This window comes from Bubalus bubalis, chromosome 8 (genome assembly GCF_019923935.1).
Source record: "Bubalus bubalis isolate 160015118507 breed Murrah chromosome 8, NDDB_SH_1, whole genome shotgun sequence".
Classification (NCBI taxonomy): domain Eukaryota; kingdom Metazoa; phylum Chordata; class Mammalia; order Artiodactyla; family Bovidae; genus Bubalus; species Bubalus bubalis.
The window spans coordinates 78,376,114-78,395,215 of record NC_059164.1 but is presented as its reverse complement, the minus strand read 5'-3'; the positions used below and the strand labels follow the sequence as shown (position 1 = coordinate 78,395,215).

The 19,102-nt window shown below is 43.9% G+C and overlaps 1 protein-coding gene across 7 annotated transcripts in view; it reads right to left on the bottom strand.

Annotated features, from left to right (window-relative positions):
• GLI3 (GLI family zinc finger 3) overlaps positions 1-19,102 on the bottom strand; it is a 318,757-nt gene that overhangs the window by 208,194 nt on the left and 91,461 nt on the right. For 6 of the 7 annotated variants that reach the window (XM_025291389.2, XM_025291388.2, XM_025291391.2 and 3 more), the window contains one exon: positions 7,684-7,926. In XM_025291389.2, coding sequence (XP_025147174.1) covers positions 7,684-7,926 — 243 coding nt within the window. Of the gene's footprint in view, positions 1-7,683; positions 7,927-11,690; positions 15,937-19,102 lie in introns of those variants that run through there. The other variant, XM_025291394.2, reaches the window with a different exon arrangement.

Sequence of the window (19,102 nt, the reverse complement as noted above, 5' to 3'; positions counted from 1 at the left end):
GCAAGAATCCAAACTCTATCAGAACATAAGAAGGACAGAGCCATAAAATGCCAGATCGGCAACCCCATATTAAAGCAAACTGTGCAAGGCACAAAGAAAAATCCAGCCCTTTTACTAAGTGAGATGAAGATACAGCACAAATTTATAGGTACAAGATCAAGAAAGCTAAAGCAGAGCAGGAGATGCAGCTTTCAAGAGACATCAAAGGTAACATTCTTTAATTATACAAGAAAAAGGAGGAGGGGGCCAAGGATAATGTTGCCGCTGTTAGAAAATGGGCTAGGAAGCTGTGAGCAGATGGCTATGAAATGGCAGGAGCTGCTGTGTTTCTCATGCTTTTTCTCAAGGAAGGAGGGAGCGACGGAGGAGGAAAAGAAACTATACGCAACTGAGAATACTGCCACTTGTGCTGGGTGTTGGGTGGGTAACCAAATTAGAAAAGGAACAGAATTCCATGAATATTTAAACAACTGGATTCATGATCCCAATCAATTTGTCGATGGAGGATCCCATTACCAGGAATTACACACATATTTCCACACTAGTAAGTTGGAAAGATGTTACTGAAACCGTGAATTGCCTTAGAGGTTACTGAAGATAAGAGAAATCACTGAAATTTATTAAAGGGCAAAACAAATGCCATGCTCACCTTAACCACAGGAAGAATACCTACCTGTTTGATTTTAGATGGATACACAGGAGATCTTCTATGCAAATCCCATGGTGTTTAAAATGAATTGGTCCTCATCCAACTCTGAGTAAAGTGTCAATTTCCTCCAAAGAACCACAATGCACGTTGTCTGAGCATCCTGGCAGTTCTAAATGTGCTGCAGGTATGTGGAAGCAAATACTCTTGATGTTTTGCAAATGAACAACTTATAAATGAATTAATGTGTCATAAACACTTTAAACCTTGCCTATGTTCAGAGAGGATGGGGTGGGGAGTACGTTTGAATCAGAGGTTGACTATAGTGAGTAAATTATAAAATGGAAGCAGAAGCTTCCATTTCTTCTGTTTGCTGAGGAGCTACCTCTGACCAGCAAGCTCTGGATCAACTTCATCTCCAATGTTGACAGGCCAAGCAATGAACAACTCACTCCTTCTCTGCATTAACAAGCCCTCTTGGTCCTGCCTAGGAACTCTGGTGGACAGAAGAACAAAGCACTACCCCAGACATCACCTTATTCTAAAGCAGATGAGGCCAACATACACGGGCAACCCAAGCTGTGATGCGTTTCAGGGTCTTACATGGACTAGGGGTGAGGGGTAGGAAAAGATCCTTGTGAGATGGGACTTAAGGAAGTCTTTCAAAGGAAGTGCATCATTAGACTGAAGACTGCATAGCACTTGAAGATGAGAAGAACGGGCAAGAATTATTCTGAGAGGACAACAGCCTGAGCAGGGCGGCCTGAGCAGTGGGCCAAGGGAGCCAGACTTGCCTGCAGGGGGCACTGTTAGGGCAACAGAGAGAGAGAGGGCCAGGCCAAAACAATAAGCCAACTGGTTCTCTCTAGAGCATGGTCTCCCTTTGCCTTGCCTTTCCATTCCTCTCCTAGAGGAATGGACTTCAAGCTTCTCCCTGGTCCCCTCTAATAAGTATGTCCCCTAAATTCAACGGATAAAATCAATAGCTCTTTCTCCAAAGGTCACAGAGCTTCTCTTCCCATCGACTTCCAGTCTCACTCACTGTTTCCCAAGACTCATGTATAAAGTCACAGTCATGTCAAAGATTCAGTGGGGAGTAGAATCTGGAGCCTCCTAAAAATTACTCCGAAATTTCCACCACTTTCTGCAGGGTTGCTTGCAGTGTGCTGCTGCTGCTGCTGCTAAGTCGCTTCAGTCGTGTCCGACTCTGTGCAACCCCATAGACGGCAGCCCACCAGGCTCCCCCGTCCCTGGGATTCTCCAGGCAAGAACACTGGAGTGGGTTGCCATTTCCTTCTCCAATGCGTGAAAGTGAAAAGTGAAAGAGAAGTCACTCAGTCGGGTGTGACTCTTAGCGACCCCATAGACTTTGGCCCACCAGGCTCCTCCGTCCATTGGATTTTCCAGGAAAGAGTGCTGGAGTGGGGTGCCATTGCCTTCTGTGTAGCTCTATTTTAAAAAAAAGTCTGTGAACATGGGATCACTATTTGTGATTTACCTCCAAGCTGCTGAAAGAAACCTTGGATCATTACACTGAACTTCTAAGAGAAGGACAGGAATAAGCAGGGAGCTTTTCTTAAGCTCACAAATAAGTTTTGCAAAGCTTCCTAGACTTATCTGCATCTTCCCACTCCAGGTCCTCCCATGATTCAAGTCGACTAGCTCAAGATGCAAGACAGGCAGCAAAGCCCCCAGACTAGGACCCAACATCAGGCTTTCTGGTGAAACCCTCCAGTTTTCGGGGGGTTGTGGTGGGGAGGGAGGGAGGGAGGAACAATCACAGCACTCATGATTGGTTTCCCAACTGTTCTCCAAAGATGGAAACGACAGCCTGGATGAGGAGAGAACTGTGCACCCGGGGAGCTGTCACTGTCTCTGCAGTTTGGTCAACACCAAACTGTTCATTTGTGCCTCGTAGGCATCTTTGTCTTTCACAGCCTCCAGATGACACTCCGAGAGTAAAAGAAATGTGAGCAGGTGCGTCTATTAAATATGTAAAATACACCTCTTCCCTTCTCCTCACTTAGAAGACGGATTTCTAAAGGGTGTGGAAAGTCACCTAACATAAAGACAGACAGGTAGAAAAAATATCTTCCGTGCCTCTTTTTTTTTTTTTTAGCACACAAGAATGCAAGTGGGCTCAGCACATCAGCTTTCTGCAGAAGATAAATGCTAGCCAATTAAAAATTCAGTTTCTTTTCTTTAAGCTAATTCCTCAGGTTTTTGCTAATTAGCAACTAATAGTTCTGTCATCTGAGCTGGGAAACATAAGGAAGAATACCAGCGGTATGTTTTCAATCAAAGCATTTACATGGAGGAATGAATCATAGTTTCCAGGAGGAACAACTGCTTGGGAGCAGTTGGGGGCATAAAGAAAGCAGTCTTCACACAACTATAAAACTGGAAAAGAGACCTGAAATTTTAGAAAAGGGGGCATCTTTCTAAACCCTCCCCACCATAACAAAACCAGCGGGGGACCTGTATGACATGATGGTGATTCCAAGAAACTCCCCACCAAGAGCCCAGCAGGGATAGTTAAAAAACTGCACTCCACAGTCCAGAAGACAATGCAACACATGTTTTCTGTAACAGGGAAGCGAATAAAAGTTAAGTGTCGGCCAGGGTACAGGAATGCTTTAACTATTATGTCACCTGCCTTGTCAGTTTATAAAAGAAGAAATGCACGGTGGTAAGTGAAAGCCGGGAGTGATGGTGGTTTGGCATATCTGGCTGCAGATGAAGCAGGAGCAGAATAAAATCTTTGCTGAGAAATCTTTGGGCTGGAGATGCGGGTCATCATCCTGACTCCAGGACATGCAGGTCAGATTCCCCAAATCTGGTCCCTCCCATGCCCTGCCCAATTATAAAGCACGAGTGATCCCACAGCAGCCAGCCTGTCAGCACAACCCCAAGTCTGAGCCACGCGGCTGGAACATCTACTTTTTTGCCTTGATATACACCGCTTTCACAGCTACCCTTGGCGAGAGAAAGCCCCCAGTGCCCTCTGTGAGGATTTTATTCCAAACACATGTTGCAAATGTTTGAAGTGCCCGCTATCCTGGGGTTTTCTCTTTTTCTTTTTTCTAAAAGTCAAACCCACAAAACCCAAAATACTTTGAATCCCGCCTAAGTGCAATTTGTGAAGATGCGATATTGCCTACCCAAGTATAACAGAGCCTTATGCAATAAAAATTTTACAGATGTCCTTCTGAGGGGAAAAACGATTTTCCTTTTTCCGGTCTTACAGGAAGCCTGCCCACACGTTAGAAATACAAAGTTAGTATATATAGAAGCACAAATTAGGCATCTTGGAACGTCTGCGTTTTCCAACCACAGAGAAACGCAGGAATTACTGTGAGAGTTCACAAGCCCAGCTACACTGGATTAGAGAAATCTTTCCCTCCAAGGGTCTAGTGGGGCTGGCAGATGACTCAAGGGAAAAGGGAGTGACCTAAAAAGATGTCTCTGAACCTTTAGCTACCGAAGGTCCACAATCAGTTTGTGTGCTTGACAAGGCTGCCGATGGAGACAAGGTAAAGAAACTTGGCCAAACTTTTAAATCTCACTTGAAAAAAAGGGCACTTTTCTCACACACTAAAAGATTCTTGGAAGATGTGTCAATTTCAGCTTCCCATCTGTCATTTACCTGGATAATTTAAATCCATGTCAGATAGGTATTATTACAAAGTACCTAAAAAAGCACTCATTATACTGGTAGAAGATTAAGTAATCCAACTGGGTTCTAAAAAAATAGAGTCATGTCCTACTGACTTATTGGAGCTTAGTTTAGGACACCTTTCCATCATTTACCATGAACATCTAAATAATATACCTTTGACTTTTCCACAGGCATTAAGCTTGTATTTATTATATAAAACACTTTCTGGTAGGAATTTTAAATGTTAAAACTACTCCAACTCATGTAAAAGGTTTAAAAGTTCTATGCTCCTCAAATAGGAAAAAATGACAGTCCATCCTTTAAGATTCAGCGAGAAAGACTTCTGATTAGAAGACTGAAGCACCCCATGCTAACCCCACACTCTTTCCCTAAGAAAAGATTTTTTTTACAATTCACTCCATCTCTAATCTGTGTTTAGAGAAGACACTGATCTTGGGGAATCAGAAAGGCAGGTCTGACAGAGAAAGGCCAGTCTACACTGAACTAAACACAATTGCAATTCTGACAAGACACCTTGGTTTGGAGAGTGAACTTTTCACATACAGGTGGTGGTGGGGACGATGCTGCTGCTGCTCATGATGACGAAGATGGAACGGGAAGAAGAGGAAGAAGCAGGAGAAGGAAAACGAGGCAGAGAATAGAGAGAATCCCTAATGATTCAGATGCATTCAACACTAGTCAGAGGTTGTACAAAATATTGGTATTTTATTGGCACTGTCTCACTTAATTGTCACAAGGACGCTGTGGGGCTGGCAGTCTCGTAACACTCCCATTCAACAGCTGAGAAGGGATCCTCAGAGGGATCTTAGAGGACAAGCCCACTTGGCAACAGTCACGAGGTCAGTATGTGGCAAGGCTGGAACATGAGTGCCCCGGTTGCTGAGCCAATCTCCAGGACTCCACGTCCATATGATGGATGTAACAATAGCATTTATTCATGCCCAACTGAGTGAGTACCTTGGAATGCTGCTGCTGCTGCTGCTAAGTCGCTTCAGTCGTGTCCGACTCTGTGCGACCCCATACACTGCAGCCCACCAGGCTCCCCCCGTCCCTGGGATTCTCCAGGCAAGAATACTGGAGTGGGCTGCCATTTCCTTCTCCAATGCATGAAAGTGAAAAGTGAAAGTGAAGTCGCTCAGTCGTGCCCGACTCTTAGCGACCCCATGGACTGGAGCCTATCAGGCTCCTCCGTCCATGGGATTTTCCAGGCAAGAGAACTGGAGTGGGGTGCCATTGCCTTCTCCGACCTTGGAATGGTGGGGCAGAAAAACATTTGCCATTTGGTGACAGACAGCCTACCTCACTTGTAAATTATCCAATGATTTTATAGTGGCTTGAACAACACCGTGGGAAAAGCTGAAGCACAACCAACCTATAGGTTCGATGTCTCTTCAACAGAGCGACAAGCAATGGTTCCAAGAGCCATCAAGAGTTTTCCAGCACCCTGTGCTAGTTCATACTCCCATTGGAGGTTGGAGAAGGGGGTCACACACAAGGACCACCGAGCAGGGACAAGGGTCCCAGGTGTGCAGAGATCCCAGCCCCTCAAAGGATGAGGAGAGGACTCAATGGGCAAACCGTTAGAACAAATGGGCCGAGAGCAAGCTGCACGCTGAACAGCACAGAGAAAGTTAACGGTCATCTGCCTACTTCGCTCAGCTGTCCTGAGCAATTAACTATTCACTAATTAATTAGTGGGCATCTGGAATGAAAAACAAAAGATAAATATGAAACAGGGCAAGTTTGTGTTCCCACCCAAGGGCACACACAATGCAGGGCATGTATGGCTGATAATCTAGACTTCATCCTTTTTCATAAGTAAGCATACTCTCGGGGAATATTAATATAGGTAAGGAGCATGTAGAGTCCCTCATATTTTCTGCATGGATGAGATCTAATAGAGACCCATCCACAAAAATACATTGTAAAAAACTCAGACATGGGCTTGGAGAAAAACCCTACTGACAACTATTGTAAACTCTCATTCCAAAAATAAAGGAAAAATAAAATGAAATAAACCTCTAACGAGGAAAGATTATACATCTATAGTCGCACACACACTATACATCCTAATTTCTGTAACTGTAGAAGTTAACAACTGTAGCCACAGGGCTGAGAAGCACTTTTTAAACAGAAAAGTTGCAGGCTTTTTGAAAAACTAACAAGAAGCCATTGAACCTTTTCCTCTATGCCTCTGACCACTTAAAAAAAAATTCTCCCTCCACTGAAAAAAAGTAATGTATCTTCCATCTTTACCAACAATATAATATGGTTGGGGAGGAGGGGGTAGCAGTTGCTGAGACTTAAGGTTGTGTGAAGCACTTTGATCTGCGCCCTGATGAGGGAACATTCCCCTCTGCTTCAAGCCAACTAATGAAGGGATGAAATTAGCTTTTATCCTGGGCACTTTCTTGAACCAAAAAACATGCACTAATCAGCTGTCCTCACTCATCAGTCATCTGGCTAATGACCTTTTGCCTTAAAACACTAAAATTTCTGAATGATGTGGAAAAAGGAAAACACAAACCAGTCCCCCTCTGTGGCACACGATGGATCATCTGGAATTGGAGCCGGGAAGGTTAAACAGCAGGTCTGTATCCTGGCAAGGTGATAAATCTGTAATCAAGAGCTGCACGCTTGGGCATCTCAATATGAACTTCATTACTCCACCACCGAATTATGTATTTTAACTAGAACCAGGCCGGAAACAAGCTCAACCCTTATATAGTTTCTTTTGCATTCTGCAACCATCCTGTGGGTGTGTTCACCATCCTAGTTCATTTCTTAAACTTTCTGAGTGTGAGAAGAGGAGCTTACGAGGTCTCCAGTCTGCGAATTCCAGAAGAAAGTGGAATACACAGAAAAATCTTCCACAGGAAGGAATTTGGCCCTGGTTGGTTAAAAGAGGTTTGTTTGTTCCTCAACAATAAAGCAAATATATATATATATATATATTTTTTTTTTTTAACAAGGGGAATATCTGCCATTAAAGACATCTGCTAATGCCTCCCACTTTAATAACTCCCCCTCCTCGACCGATTTTACTCCAGCAGGGTCTACTTGGGTGGAGAAAACCTGGTTTCAGTTCCCAGGAAAGGTCTGTGTGGATTAGCCACAGACGGACACCTTCCTGACAGCCGCCCCCCAGCCCCCGAGGTCCAAGTTGCTTAGAGATGGAAAGAAATGGTTTCCCTAAAAAGAAGGAACAGGATGTGGGAGAAGTTAAGAAGTAAAGTAGACAGTAAATTAAACATTTGCATAAAATAGTACAAGACAAGTAGCTCTTTAAGCGCACATGCACACACACACAGCCTGCCGTGGCTCCTGCAGCAAGTGCCACAGATTGGGGGCGACTTACGATAGTGAGGCTCCATGTAGCCATTCCTGGGGTCCATAGCAAACACAGCCCCGCGGTAGGGGACAGAGGGCTCGGCCAGGTGGGGCAAGGACCCATGGATCTCCTTCTTGATCAGCGAGGCCCTCTCGTCGCTGGATGTTGAAGGCTCCTCGCTGATCTTGCTGAGCCCCGGGGCAATCTGTGGCTGCATAGTGACTGCGTTTCTTCTCTCTCTGTGATAGGTCTGTCCAGGACTTTCATCCTCTGAAGACAGAAGGGAAATGAAAACTCTGTGAGCACTTTGAGGAGACATTCAAAAACCATCATCAGTTGGGGCTCCCTGTCCATCCATCTCCCCGCCTCCAAAAGAAGCCTATTTCTCATTCTTGGCAACTGTGAAAGCTAGCCATGACTGGAGGGTCTCAAGCCAAAATTGTTTATGAATGAGGGTCCAAGATACAAATTGAAGGAGGAAGGGGAGCAGGAAATGAGTCTATTAGATTGAGATGTCAGCAAATTCTCATTCCCGGCTTCCAGCCGAATCTGCCAGTGAGGTTTCCCATCAGGGACCTGCCAGTATCCCTGCAGGGCCTGAGGAGCTGGAGATTTTGCCAGACTAAGGCTATGGATTGCCAGCTTCTCCTGGCCTGAAGAAGCCAGGCCTCCAGTGATCCAGGAGGCAAGGGACCCCTGTTCCTCAGAGGAAGAATCTGTTAGAAAGCAAAACTTATCCTTGTGATTTTATTAAGTCAGGTGTATGATCCACTGAGAGATGAAACAGTGCCAGACATGGGACCGAAAACCCACTGGTTCCAAGGGATAAAGATGGCAATCATGAAAACCTACAGTGCCCCTTACAGGACACTTCCTGCTTCGGCCCACAGAATGGAGCTGAGAGCTAAGAGGAAAATGGGGATAGAACGTTGGTGTGGAGGGCGTCAGTTACACTGATCTACATCCACACTCTGGTGGGCTCCAGACATGGTTTCAAACATGTAAGAAACGGCTTGATGAAATTCAAGCTCCCTCATACTTCTGTTCCCTTTCATCTGTAAGAACTTTGCATTGGTCCACTATAGTTCTCTGCAACTGTGATTGGATGGCCTTTCCGATAACAGAAGATCAAAGACCCGTGGCATAAAATCAAACCAAATGGGCTTTCAGAACCCACAACAAGTGGACCGATTCATCTGTAAGAATCATACGCGCACTCTCAATTATGCCCACACAAGCTCTGTGTTTAATCCACAGACTGTGCTCTGGCAGATAAGTGCTGATGGAAACAAACAAAGCTGTTAGGACACTGCTTAGACACCTCATTTGAAAGCTATTTCTCATTCCTGATCCTAAAAACAAAACAAAAACAAAAAAACCATAAGTGGATATAAACAATAATACCGTTGTACTATTTAGTTGAACAGATCTTGAACTCATCTAATCTTCACACACAAACTTCTCTTCAAAATATCCAAAAAAACAACAGAGGTATGTCTAGCTGAGTAGACATACTCTCTTAAAGACCTACTCTCTTAAACATCTCTTAAAAAACAAACAAACAAACAAAAAAAGTATGCTTTAGCAATTTCATAGCTCTTTTGACAAATTTAGAAAAATAACTATGAACATGAGCTAGTGTGAAAATACAAACTCAAGTAACAACAACTCTTTTATTATGACTAATACTTTGAACTACCTAAAGCCAGTAGCAATTCTCATTTTCCTGCCTATGTTTGGGACCTGAAGAAATAAGCAGTGTATGTTTCTTTTCTTTTTTTTTTTTTTAGCCTAGCAAATGACTTTCAAAACCAAATAGGCAATGAGGTATGTTCTGGACTTTACAGTGATTTTGCTGACTACTGCTGGGTAACTGTGAAACATTATTTTAGCACTATTTTGTGCAGATCCCCACCCTCAAATCTTGTAATGATGGGATAAATTATGAGTTTAATCTATCAAGTAACTACTAAAAAAGAAAATGGTCACATTTTCACACACTGATCTTTCCAAAAGCAATTCCAACCATGCTTTCGCTAGTTTAAAAACAAACTACAAAAACAACAACAACAAAAAATCCGACATTTTAATTTCCCTTTCTAATACTTTTAGGCCCTAATCCACACTCAGACTTCATTAGCAGTAAAGTTGCAAGCTGCAGAATGAAGGTTTTCAGTGATGTAAAGACGGCAGGATGTCAAAAACACTCAAAACTCATAGTCGGTTTATAAAAATTCCCACCATGGCCTACGTCATATTTTCCACTAAGGTGTGCCTGCACAACTTCCAGTATCAACTTCGCACTAAGGTGTAAATTCTGTAGAATGGACCTGCATTTGGAAAGCCAGACAGCTCATACCAAGAGGGACTGTGACATGCAATTAGCATTCTCTGGGAAAGATGAATAACCAAGTCCTACTAATCTGTTCCAGGTTTAAAACAGGATTCCCTTGACTTAATCTTCCTAGAAGAAATTAACTTTTCTTCTCTTAAAACTGCATCCCTACAATAGAGTGAGTTTCTTAGACACTATGTCTTTACGGACAAGCATTTGAATCCAACTTCACGAATAACTGAATAATGGGCATGGACTAATCCCAGCCCTCCCACCTTCTCCCCCACCTCGTGGGAGAAAGAAGCAGTTAGGGGGAGGCGGGTAAGTGGAAACGGGTGGGTCTTTTTAGCTAAAAATTAATTTCTTCATAAGAGTTAACACAATATGTGTGAATATCAAATTAGAACAAGAAATCAGCAAAGTTCAAACACTTAATACTGAAAAAAATGAACTAATTCTCTTAGTAAAACGCAGGCCAGAATTTTTTTCACGTGGAAACTTTCATCAGACTTACTCTTATATGAGTCAGGACTCCCACATTTTCACCTACTCTCCCTCTCCATAAAATTCCAGCAGGTGATTATTTCCTGAAGTTTATCTCCTATACTGAGTTGATTCTGAGGGGCATTCAGGATGAAACCTTGACAGTACACACCCCCAGAATACAAACAGCTATGAGGCTTGAAGGCGTGCTCTCTACAGTGAAAGGGAAACTTTCCAAGCCATATTCCTGCCTGCTCTTATAAATTTAGCAACCACTCTAGCAAGCCAAGAAGACGAGAGCTGTCTAATCTTGCTCAGTCGAGCTGAGTTGTTCAATAAAGTTGGAGAGTCAGCGCAGACAAGCTACGCCAGGCCAAATTATTGACAGAAACATACTGTCCACCATGGCAACAAGCAGAAGTCAGCTGCAAAAATGTAAGCAAACAGCCCAGTCCTCCAGAAGCATCTGCCAGTGGACTTGAACAGCCAAACCGTGCCTCTCTTGGTTCAGCAGCTGCAGGCTCGGAGGGTCAGACTGAGACATGCAAGTCTCTAAAAAAATTCAAGAGAAAAACTGTTTTCAAAACTGTCATCAGGATCCCACTTTGGATCCCCTGCCTTCTGCAGATCTGTGCTCCAGTGGAAATCAGGGAATTCCCACCCACTGCAGGGAGGGCTGCCCCCACATTGCATTTCAGAAGCTGTCTCAGGTTTTTCCAAACTCATCCAAAGGCAACCCATACTGCATCAGATGTGCTTAGTGCCATAAACTCTCACAACTCAAGAGCGGATTCATCACCAGCATTGCTTAGATCATTTACAGGGAAGGTTTCCAGGAAGTCATCATGTGGTGAGAAGCAGGACTCAACACATACACACACACACACACACCTGTGCATTTGTTCCCAAACTCTTGATTGACTTCTTCTCCTGGAGACCCAGGACACAAGTGCTCTTTTGCATTGGACTGGACAGAAAAGTTTCAGATGACTGTTCCCATGGAAAGGTAAAACCCTGCACCCCATCACCAACCAGGAACACATCCTGTCCCCCTGACCAAATCAGCGGGTGAGGATCTCGTGGTACAAGTGCTCACCTCTTTGAAATGAACGTGGATTTTAAGCCGTCCCCTGCAATCCCGTTTTAAAAGAATCACGCCTCTCTTCCCCCCAAGACACAGAAGACACAGAGTGAAAGCGAACAGACGGATACTTACAACTCAGTCCCAGGCTCTGGCTAGCTACTTTCTGCAAACTTCTCTTTCTGCTGGGCTTTCTCTAGCAGTGCAGACCTGCTAGGAATATTCTCGGTGTCTCCCTGCCTCCCTGCACCCTGGCCCTCTCCCTCTCCCAGGCAGTGCTTGCTCCCATTAGAGGAATTAAAAGTGGTTGGAGCCATGCTAAATTTAACAAGCTCATTAGTATTCTTTCTGAGTGCTTCCGAGTGAACTCTCTCTATTCAAGGCACTCTCTCCAGCAGAAGGGTCAGGCTGGCTAATCATTAAATCAAACTAATGTCACCCTATCACAATCAGCCCCAGAGAAGGAGGGTTTATTATTTCAGTTTATGCTAAATAAACGGTTTTACAAACGGTCCCCAAGCAAGGTCAACAGCAGCTTCAATTACAAGACAAACTTAACAAGAGTTGCAATAAACCAAGGACCCCGTATTGACTTAAGAACAGGCTCGACGCCACATATGGCCACTAGCGGGGTTGTACAGGAATGCATATTGGAAAATAAAGGAAGAGGGGGCGCTTCTTTCTTTGCCAGAATTTGCCACTGCACAGCGACTGTTCATTCACCTCTCTGCAACCAGCTAGCCGCTCAGCTCAATTCACTCCACACAAAGGCTGGAGCCCAGACCTCAATGGACCGAGTGAAACACGTTCAGAACTAGGCTCTCTATTGTGACTGAATTTCTTAACATCTTTTCAAAAAGCGGAGAATGCCTTGAGGCTAAAGGAAGAAACAGGCTAATGGTGAATTGGGAATTCAGAGCAAATTTCAGAGCCCTTTCCTCCTAGCTTTTGAGGTTGAAAGCAAGCTCTTTCCTTTCAAGTTTCAAAGTCCTTTTTCCTCCCGCAGTGTCACAGAAGGATTTGAAAAGAAGGTAATTGTGCTCGCAGTCTCCCTGATCAGAGCTTACGTCCTATTTCTGGTATTTCGGAATACTTCTTGCAATAATAGTGCATATAGCTCAATCCCTTAACCGGCCTGCACTCTGCAATTGCTCATTAAATGAACAATTGCGGGTATAAAATGCCTTTTATGTTCAAGGTCTGGATATAAGATAAGCATTCTAGGACTCTAAATTTGGTTTACTAAGGAAACTCTCCATCATTAAATTACAAAACTGAAGTCAGAATATCAGGCTTTCCCAGAAAAGTGGCACTCAAATTTCGGTGAGCCCAAAAGGCAGGGAGGCTGGGAGGAGGGGCGGAGGCCACAAAATGTTGAGGAGGAAAAAAAAAAGAGTGGATACTCAGATTTCAAACAGAATAGGATTCAAACAAGAAAATAATATTTCCGTGTTTAATAAGGTCTGAGTTTGTGAAACCTCATCATTTCCAAACTGAATGATATCATCAAGTCATCTACAAATGGATCAAAACATAGGTGTGAGCCTCAATCAATCAACACGCGGAGGGCTATTCCTGACCCCTCACCGGCAAACGTCAATCCCCTTTCTTAAGAAATAATCCGTTTCTGCCACAGATCGCTTTATCATTTGTATCTTCTCACTTGCTCCTCACCAGAACCCGATGTTACAGCAGGACAAGGCATTAGGGCCAGTTTCCTGATCAAAACTATGCAACCATGTCCCTTATAGACCCTAATCACACCTTTGATAGGCCACCAAGTCCTGTTAACATGAGAAGAGGTCTGCTCCCAGGCAGGTTTGGCGAATGATACCTGTGGCTTGTGTGCAGTCTCAGCCTCCACCCCCACAACCATCAGTTAAAGGAAGGGAGGAGAGTAATTACATTTTGATGATCTGACATTTTCAAATTCTTGATACTCTCCAAATAAGTTTTTGTCAACAAACAACCACTTCTGGGAAAAACCCAGAGGGCCCCAGGGACAAATCCATGGTGGGACATCCAACTTCAGGGTCTTAGTACCCTGGAGCATCTTATCCCCACAGGTATGAGGACAGGCGCATGCCTTACACAGGCTGTGTGCGCGCGCACAAACACACACACACTCACTCACACACACACACTCACTCACACACATACATACTGTCGCACGCTGAGGCTCGACCAATGGCATCTGTGTGTTACTGCAGGTTTTAGTGTGCTCCCACAAGCCTGGAGCCCCACCTTCCTCTCTTCTAAGGAAGAAACAGAACATCATTTTCTGCTTTTCCCCCAGGAAATTGCTTGGCTGTGTTTGGAAAGAGCATTATTTCATGTTATCTTATTATGCATTGGTTGCATCTTGTCAGCTTTTATTTCTGTGGTTATTTACTTTCTGATGTTCTTTGAATAAAAAAACCAATGGAACCCAACGCCTCGCCTCCTTGTTTCAGAATTTTCTCTAAGACTTTGCCCAAAGAGAGATCAGAAACGAAAGAGAAGAGGCTAAGTACATTCACAAGGTTTGTAGAATTATGCCAGAAAGTGGCGGGGAGGCGGCGGGCGTGGGGTGGGGGGGGGTAGTGTCTGTAGTTTTTAGAAGCAGAATCTTGACCCTTTCCATCCTGACTGCAGAGATGCCTAAGCCAGAAGCTGCTCCCTGGAATCTTAGAGTCTGGCTTCCAAAGGGAGGAGCAAACAATGCCTTCTCTAAGAACATTTCCAATGCCCTTGGGGTCAGACATCGCCCTTGTGCGGCTACACATACATCTCCCATTGACAATGACTGATGACAGAGGGAGTGGCCCAGATGGATCGGAGAGCGCTCTCTGCTTTGTCTGCAACCTTTAAACCGACTGCAGGGCCTGCTACGCGAGAGGGCGGCTGGGGGATTTGAAGCTTTGGAGAAATTCAAGTGGCAATCCTTTCTCAAAGATCATGGGCTCAAGAATTAACGGGTAGCTCTCTCTGACTTCTTCCATCAATGAGGAGATCGCAAGGGGAAAGCAGAGAAGTAGAAAATGCCCTCCATCCCAGCAGTAGGAGTACCACAATCTTTTTTTTTTTTCACATTTCTAGAGTTCTTTTTGCCAAAGAACAAAACATAGTCCAGACTGACCCACCAGTATCCCACCAGCCCTTCACCAGAAACTATTTGCTCCCAAGAACAGGACTAAACCCAAGGCAATTTCTGGCCTCACTCCCTACTACTCAGCTTACAGAGCTTCACACAGCTTTAAAAGGGGCTCCTGGGATAGAAAGAGTGGAGAGAGAGTAAGACAAGAATTTAGATAAACTGAAGGGCAAAACCTGACACTGCCGTGAGTTCCGGGAGCAGGGAGCTCCCAGGGTCTGCAGCAAGCAGCCTCTTGCCTTTTCAAAAATTAGGGGCTCCTTGCCATCTGGAAAATCAGGGGTCGATCACACAAGCTTCATGTCTGAGGCCTCACCAGGCATGCCCTATAGGGTTTACATCCTCTTGCCTCGCCTCTCTCTGAACCCACACCAATCAGAGGTCCACACCCCTGCCCACCTCGGGAAGGATGCTTCTGGGTGTTAACACTATGACTTGGCCCAGCACAAACCCAACTTTACTAACCAGCTTTCAAAGTTTTAGACAAAGCAGTAGCCAAGCCCCACCTGTACCTGGGAAGAGGAAAACAACAACAACAACAAACAACAAAACAGGCCCCTGAGGGCCCAGCAAACCGTCCTGTAAATCGGAGATCTTCCTAATTTTCCATGAGCTCAAGAAGACCTTTCCTAGCTTTAAGAATTCTAAAATGTCATGAAGCTTCTTCTATTAGCCTGCTATTAGTTACTAGTCACTGCTTACACAGAGTGAGTTAATTAGTGACATCAAAGGCAGTACAATAAATTCTCAGGAGGGCCCCATTTTTTTTCCCTTCCACTTAATAGCACATTTATGCCTATCTGCGAGTAACAGTCTCAGGAACATTTAGGTATTAGAGAGTTCTTTGAGAACTCGGTTTGAGTCTTTTAAAAGCAAAGAATGAAGAGTCTCTCTTCCTTGCTTTGCACCTACAGCCTAAGCAGTTAACCACCCATAGTGACATCCACAACCCACAATCATAAGAGACATGGTGGAATGTCTGCTCACGAGGCTCACGTGAGCTGACAGCCGCTGTGGCTGCCTCCTCCCACGGGACCAAGCCTACTGCCCTGGAGCTCACCCTGCCCCCAGTCCTGCCATACTTGGGGGATTTTTGTTCCCCGACCAGGAATCAAACCCACGTCTCCTGCAGTGGATGCACAGAGTCTTATCCACCGGACTTCCAGGGAATTCTCCCTCTTCCTTTAAAGGCAAGCAGGGAAAGAAATCTCTGTGTGTGACAGCATCCACTGGCCATACTTCTGAATGGTGGCTCCCAGGTTCTCACCCACCCAATCCCCTCCCTAACATCAGAGTTCCACTTCCTAAACTTTTCACCATGTTTTAAATTTGGGGGGTGAACACAAATTTAACTGGCTTCATCTGGTGTGTTGATGTTGCCTGGTGTTGGTTTTTTAGAAAACTGGGAAATAAGAAAGCCTGAGCATATGGTGGTACTGTATTTTTAATAACATTTTAAAGACCGTGCTTACTCTATGGCAGGAATCAGATCCTCCTGGAGAGTACACTTAAATATCAAGAGAATATCATTACTGTACAGAAAGGAGCTGGAGGCTTGACCCCCACTGGGACCAGATTAGGGATGGCGCAAGGGTGCTCACCTCTGCTGACTCAGCCTCTGGGCAAGGCCAGGTGCTGCCTGGATCAGATTTCTACCACAGAAGCTCCCTCTAGCCACTGCCCACTTTGACCTCAGCTATGAAACTTGCATTTGAGAAACCCAAATGAAAATAGCACATTTTGACTCTTCACACTTTTAATAGAGCTAAGTCTACTTCTAGTTACTTAGCCACAAAAGTCTGAAATTTTGGGAAACACTTTCCAGGAGTGGTTCAGAAACTATGAGTAAAAGCAGGAATGGTCACAAAACCTAAACTCCCCCAAAGTCCACGTTGATGGTCATAGACAAGACAGGAGGCTTTGGTACCCTGCTGCTCTCCTCTCCTCCGACCACCTGGACAGGGCAGACACCAATCACCCAGCCTCTACAGGAGACTGGGAACCAGGACACAGCCAGACCTTTCTTCTGTCCTTTTTCTAACTTTCCAGACACAACGCCAGGGGAATGTATTTTTATACTCAAGAAGTCCCAGTAAGTGATTAAGGAAACAAATAAAACACAAAATTCATCTACCTTTCCAAAATACAAGTAATTTTTTTTTTGGTCTCATTCATCTGACCAATTCAAATTCATTAACCACATACCAGTGAAATACAGCTAATATTTGCTTACTATGAGATCAAGAGGACTTCGCCTGTCTTGCTTTACTCTTCACTGTACCCTGATTAGACACTGTTGTTCTGCTCATTTGCCAGATGAGGAAACTATGGCAGACAGAAGGTGGGCTATTTACCCAGGACACACAGCTGCTTGGTGGGCAGAGCCTGGAACCCAGGCAGTCAGTCTTTAAAGCTCCTACTTAAAGATCTGGCTCTTGGACTTCCTTACTCAGTGACAAGAAATATAAAATAAATTTGAATTGTGATCAATGCCCTAAGACCTCCCAAGTGGACTAGTGCTAAAGAACCTACCTGCCAAAGAAGGGGATGTAAGAGACACGGGTTCAATCCCTGGGTCGGGAAGATTCCCTGGAGGAGGGCATGGCAACCCAATCCAGTATACTTGCCTGAAGAATCCCATGGACAGAGGAGCCCGGTGGGCTACAGTCCGTGCGGCCACAGAAGAGTTGGACGTGACTGAAGCGCCTTAGCAGCAGCAGCAGTGCCCTCAAGCATGTGTCTGGGAACTTCCCATCCACCAAACCCTGCTGCAGCATGAAAGCCGCCACAAGCAAGCAGGCATGGCGGTGTCCCCATGCTTCATTTATAAACACAGAAATCTGAATTTATGTAATTTTCACATCACATTTAAAAATGTAAAGAGCTATCCTTTGTTCATGTGCTGCACAAAAACAGGCAGCAGACTAGGTTTGGCTACACACTTCAGACTAGCTATTACCCTAAAGGAACTTACCCACCTTTGCCAATAAATCTTATACCTAAAACAATGAGGGATATTACAGTAAAACTGCAAAAGCAGTAATACTGAGAGTTAGAGGGGGATATGGAGGGCAAGTCACTTTCTCACGCTATTTAAATATTTCCATAATCCACTTCCAGGCTGTATCTTAAGGGAAAAAAAAAATAGAAAAGAAGACAATTTGTTTTCAAGGATATTCATCACAGTGTTATTTATAATATGGAAAACTAGGTAACAAAATTAAAGTCCATTATCTTAGGATGGAATATTGTTATTAAATACAGTGAATCAAGGATTTTAATGAATATAGGAAAGAATTTTACTGAGCACTAAGTACTTTTCTAAGGTGTTACATGCCAATCCTATGAGGCAAATACTTTTGTACTTCTCATTATACAGATACAAAAACTGAGGTTTATTTATCCAAGAAAACACAGCCAGAAAGAGGCAGAGCCAGCAATGGGATTCAGAGTCCACTCACCCACCAGACTACTATGCTTTCAAGTTCTTTAAGGAGTCAAGTTTTTGGAGGAGGGGAAGGTGGAAAACAAATATATAATTATTTCTATACATTTTTTAAGTTTTAAAAAACGCACCAAGAGAGCATGAAATATTTCTATGCAATGTTTTTCCTTTATGGTTCTGTATTTCTCAAGAATTTTAGAGTGCAGAAATAGCTGATTTCTTTTACTCTTGGTTTTAATTCTATCCTAAGTATGACCTTTACAATAATTCTCTAGAGAAGTCCAAATTAAGTATACATACATTGAAAAATTATCCCATGAGTTTCTCTCCTATAGTCTTATTTTATCTCCTATAGTCCTGTAGTCTTATTTTAAACTATTTATCCCACCTCTTAAAGCTATAAGTGCTTGCTAGGCTATTTTTACACATATTAGTGACAGCTTACAATGATACTGGGCTTTATGTAAATTCACTTACTTCAAGTTATAGGACTATTTTTAATTATTTTGTACTATACACAAGTACCTTCCAACAAGTACATCCCTAACATGCCCTAATGTCCCTTCCTGCCAAACCAGCTTTCGCCAGGTCATCCCCTGAAAGGTACAAAAGAAAAGCGCTTTAGAAAAAATAAAAGAATTTTTAAAAGGAAAGTGCATTAGAAATGATCGCTACTGCACGGCTACTCTCACACTCACTGAGCTTGTACGGAAAGCCAGGTCATACGCCAAGTGCAAAGGCATTAATCCCTTTGGCTGCTCACAGTCTGCCAGGTGTGCAGTTCTGGCACCCCAGTTATTCAGGTAAATACCCTGAGGCTTGATAAGTCTAAACAACCCACTTCAAGCCATCCTTCAGGTAAGTGGCCAAGTCAGCAGGACTTTCTTATCTATCAATATTATAAATGATGATTAACCCCTGCAAAGTGTCCACTACAAAGGCCCTGAGAGCTGAACACTGATTTGCTTG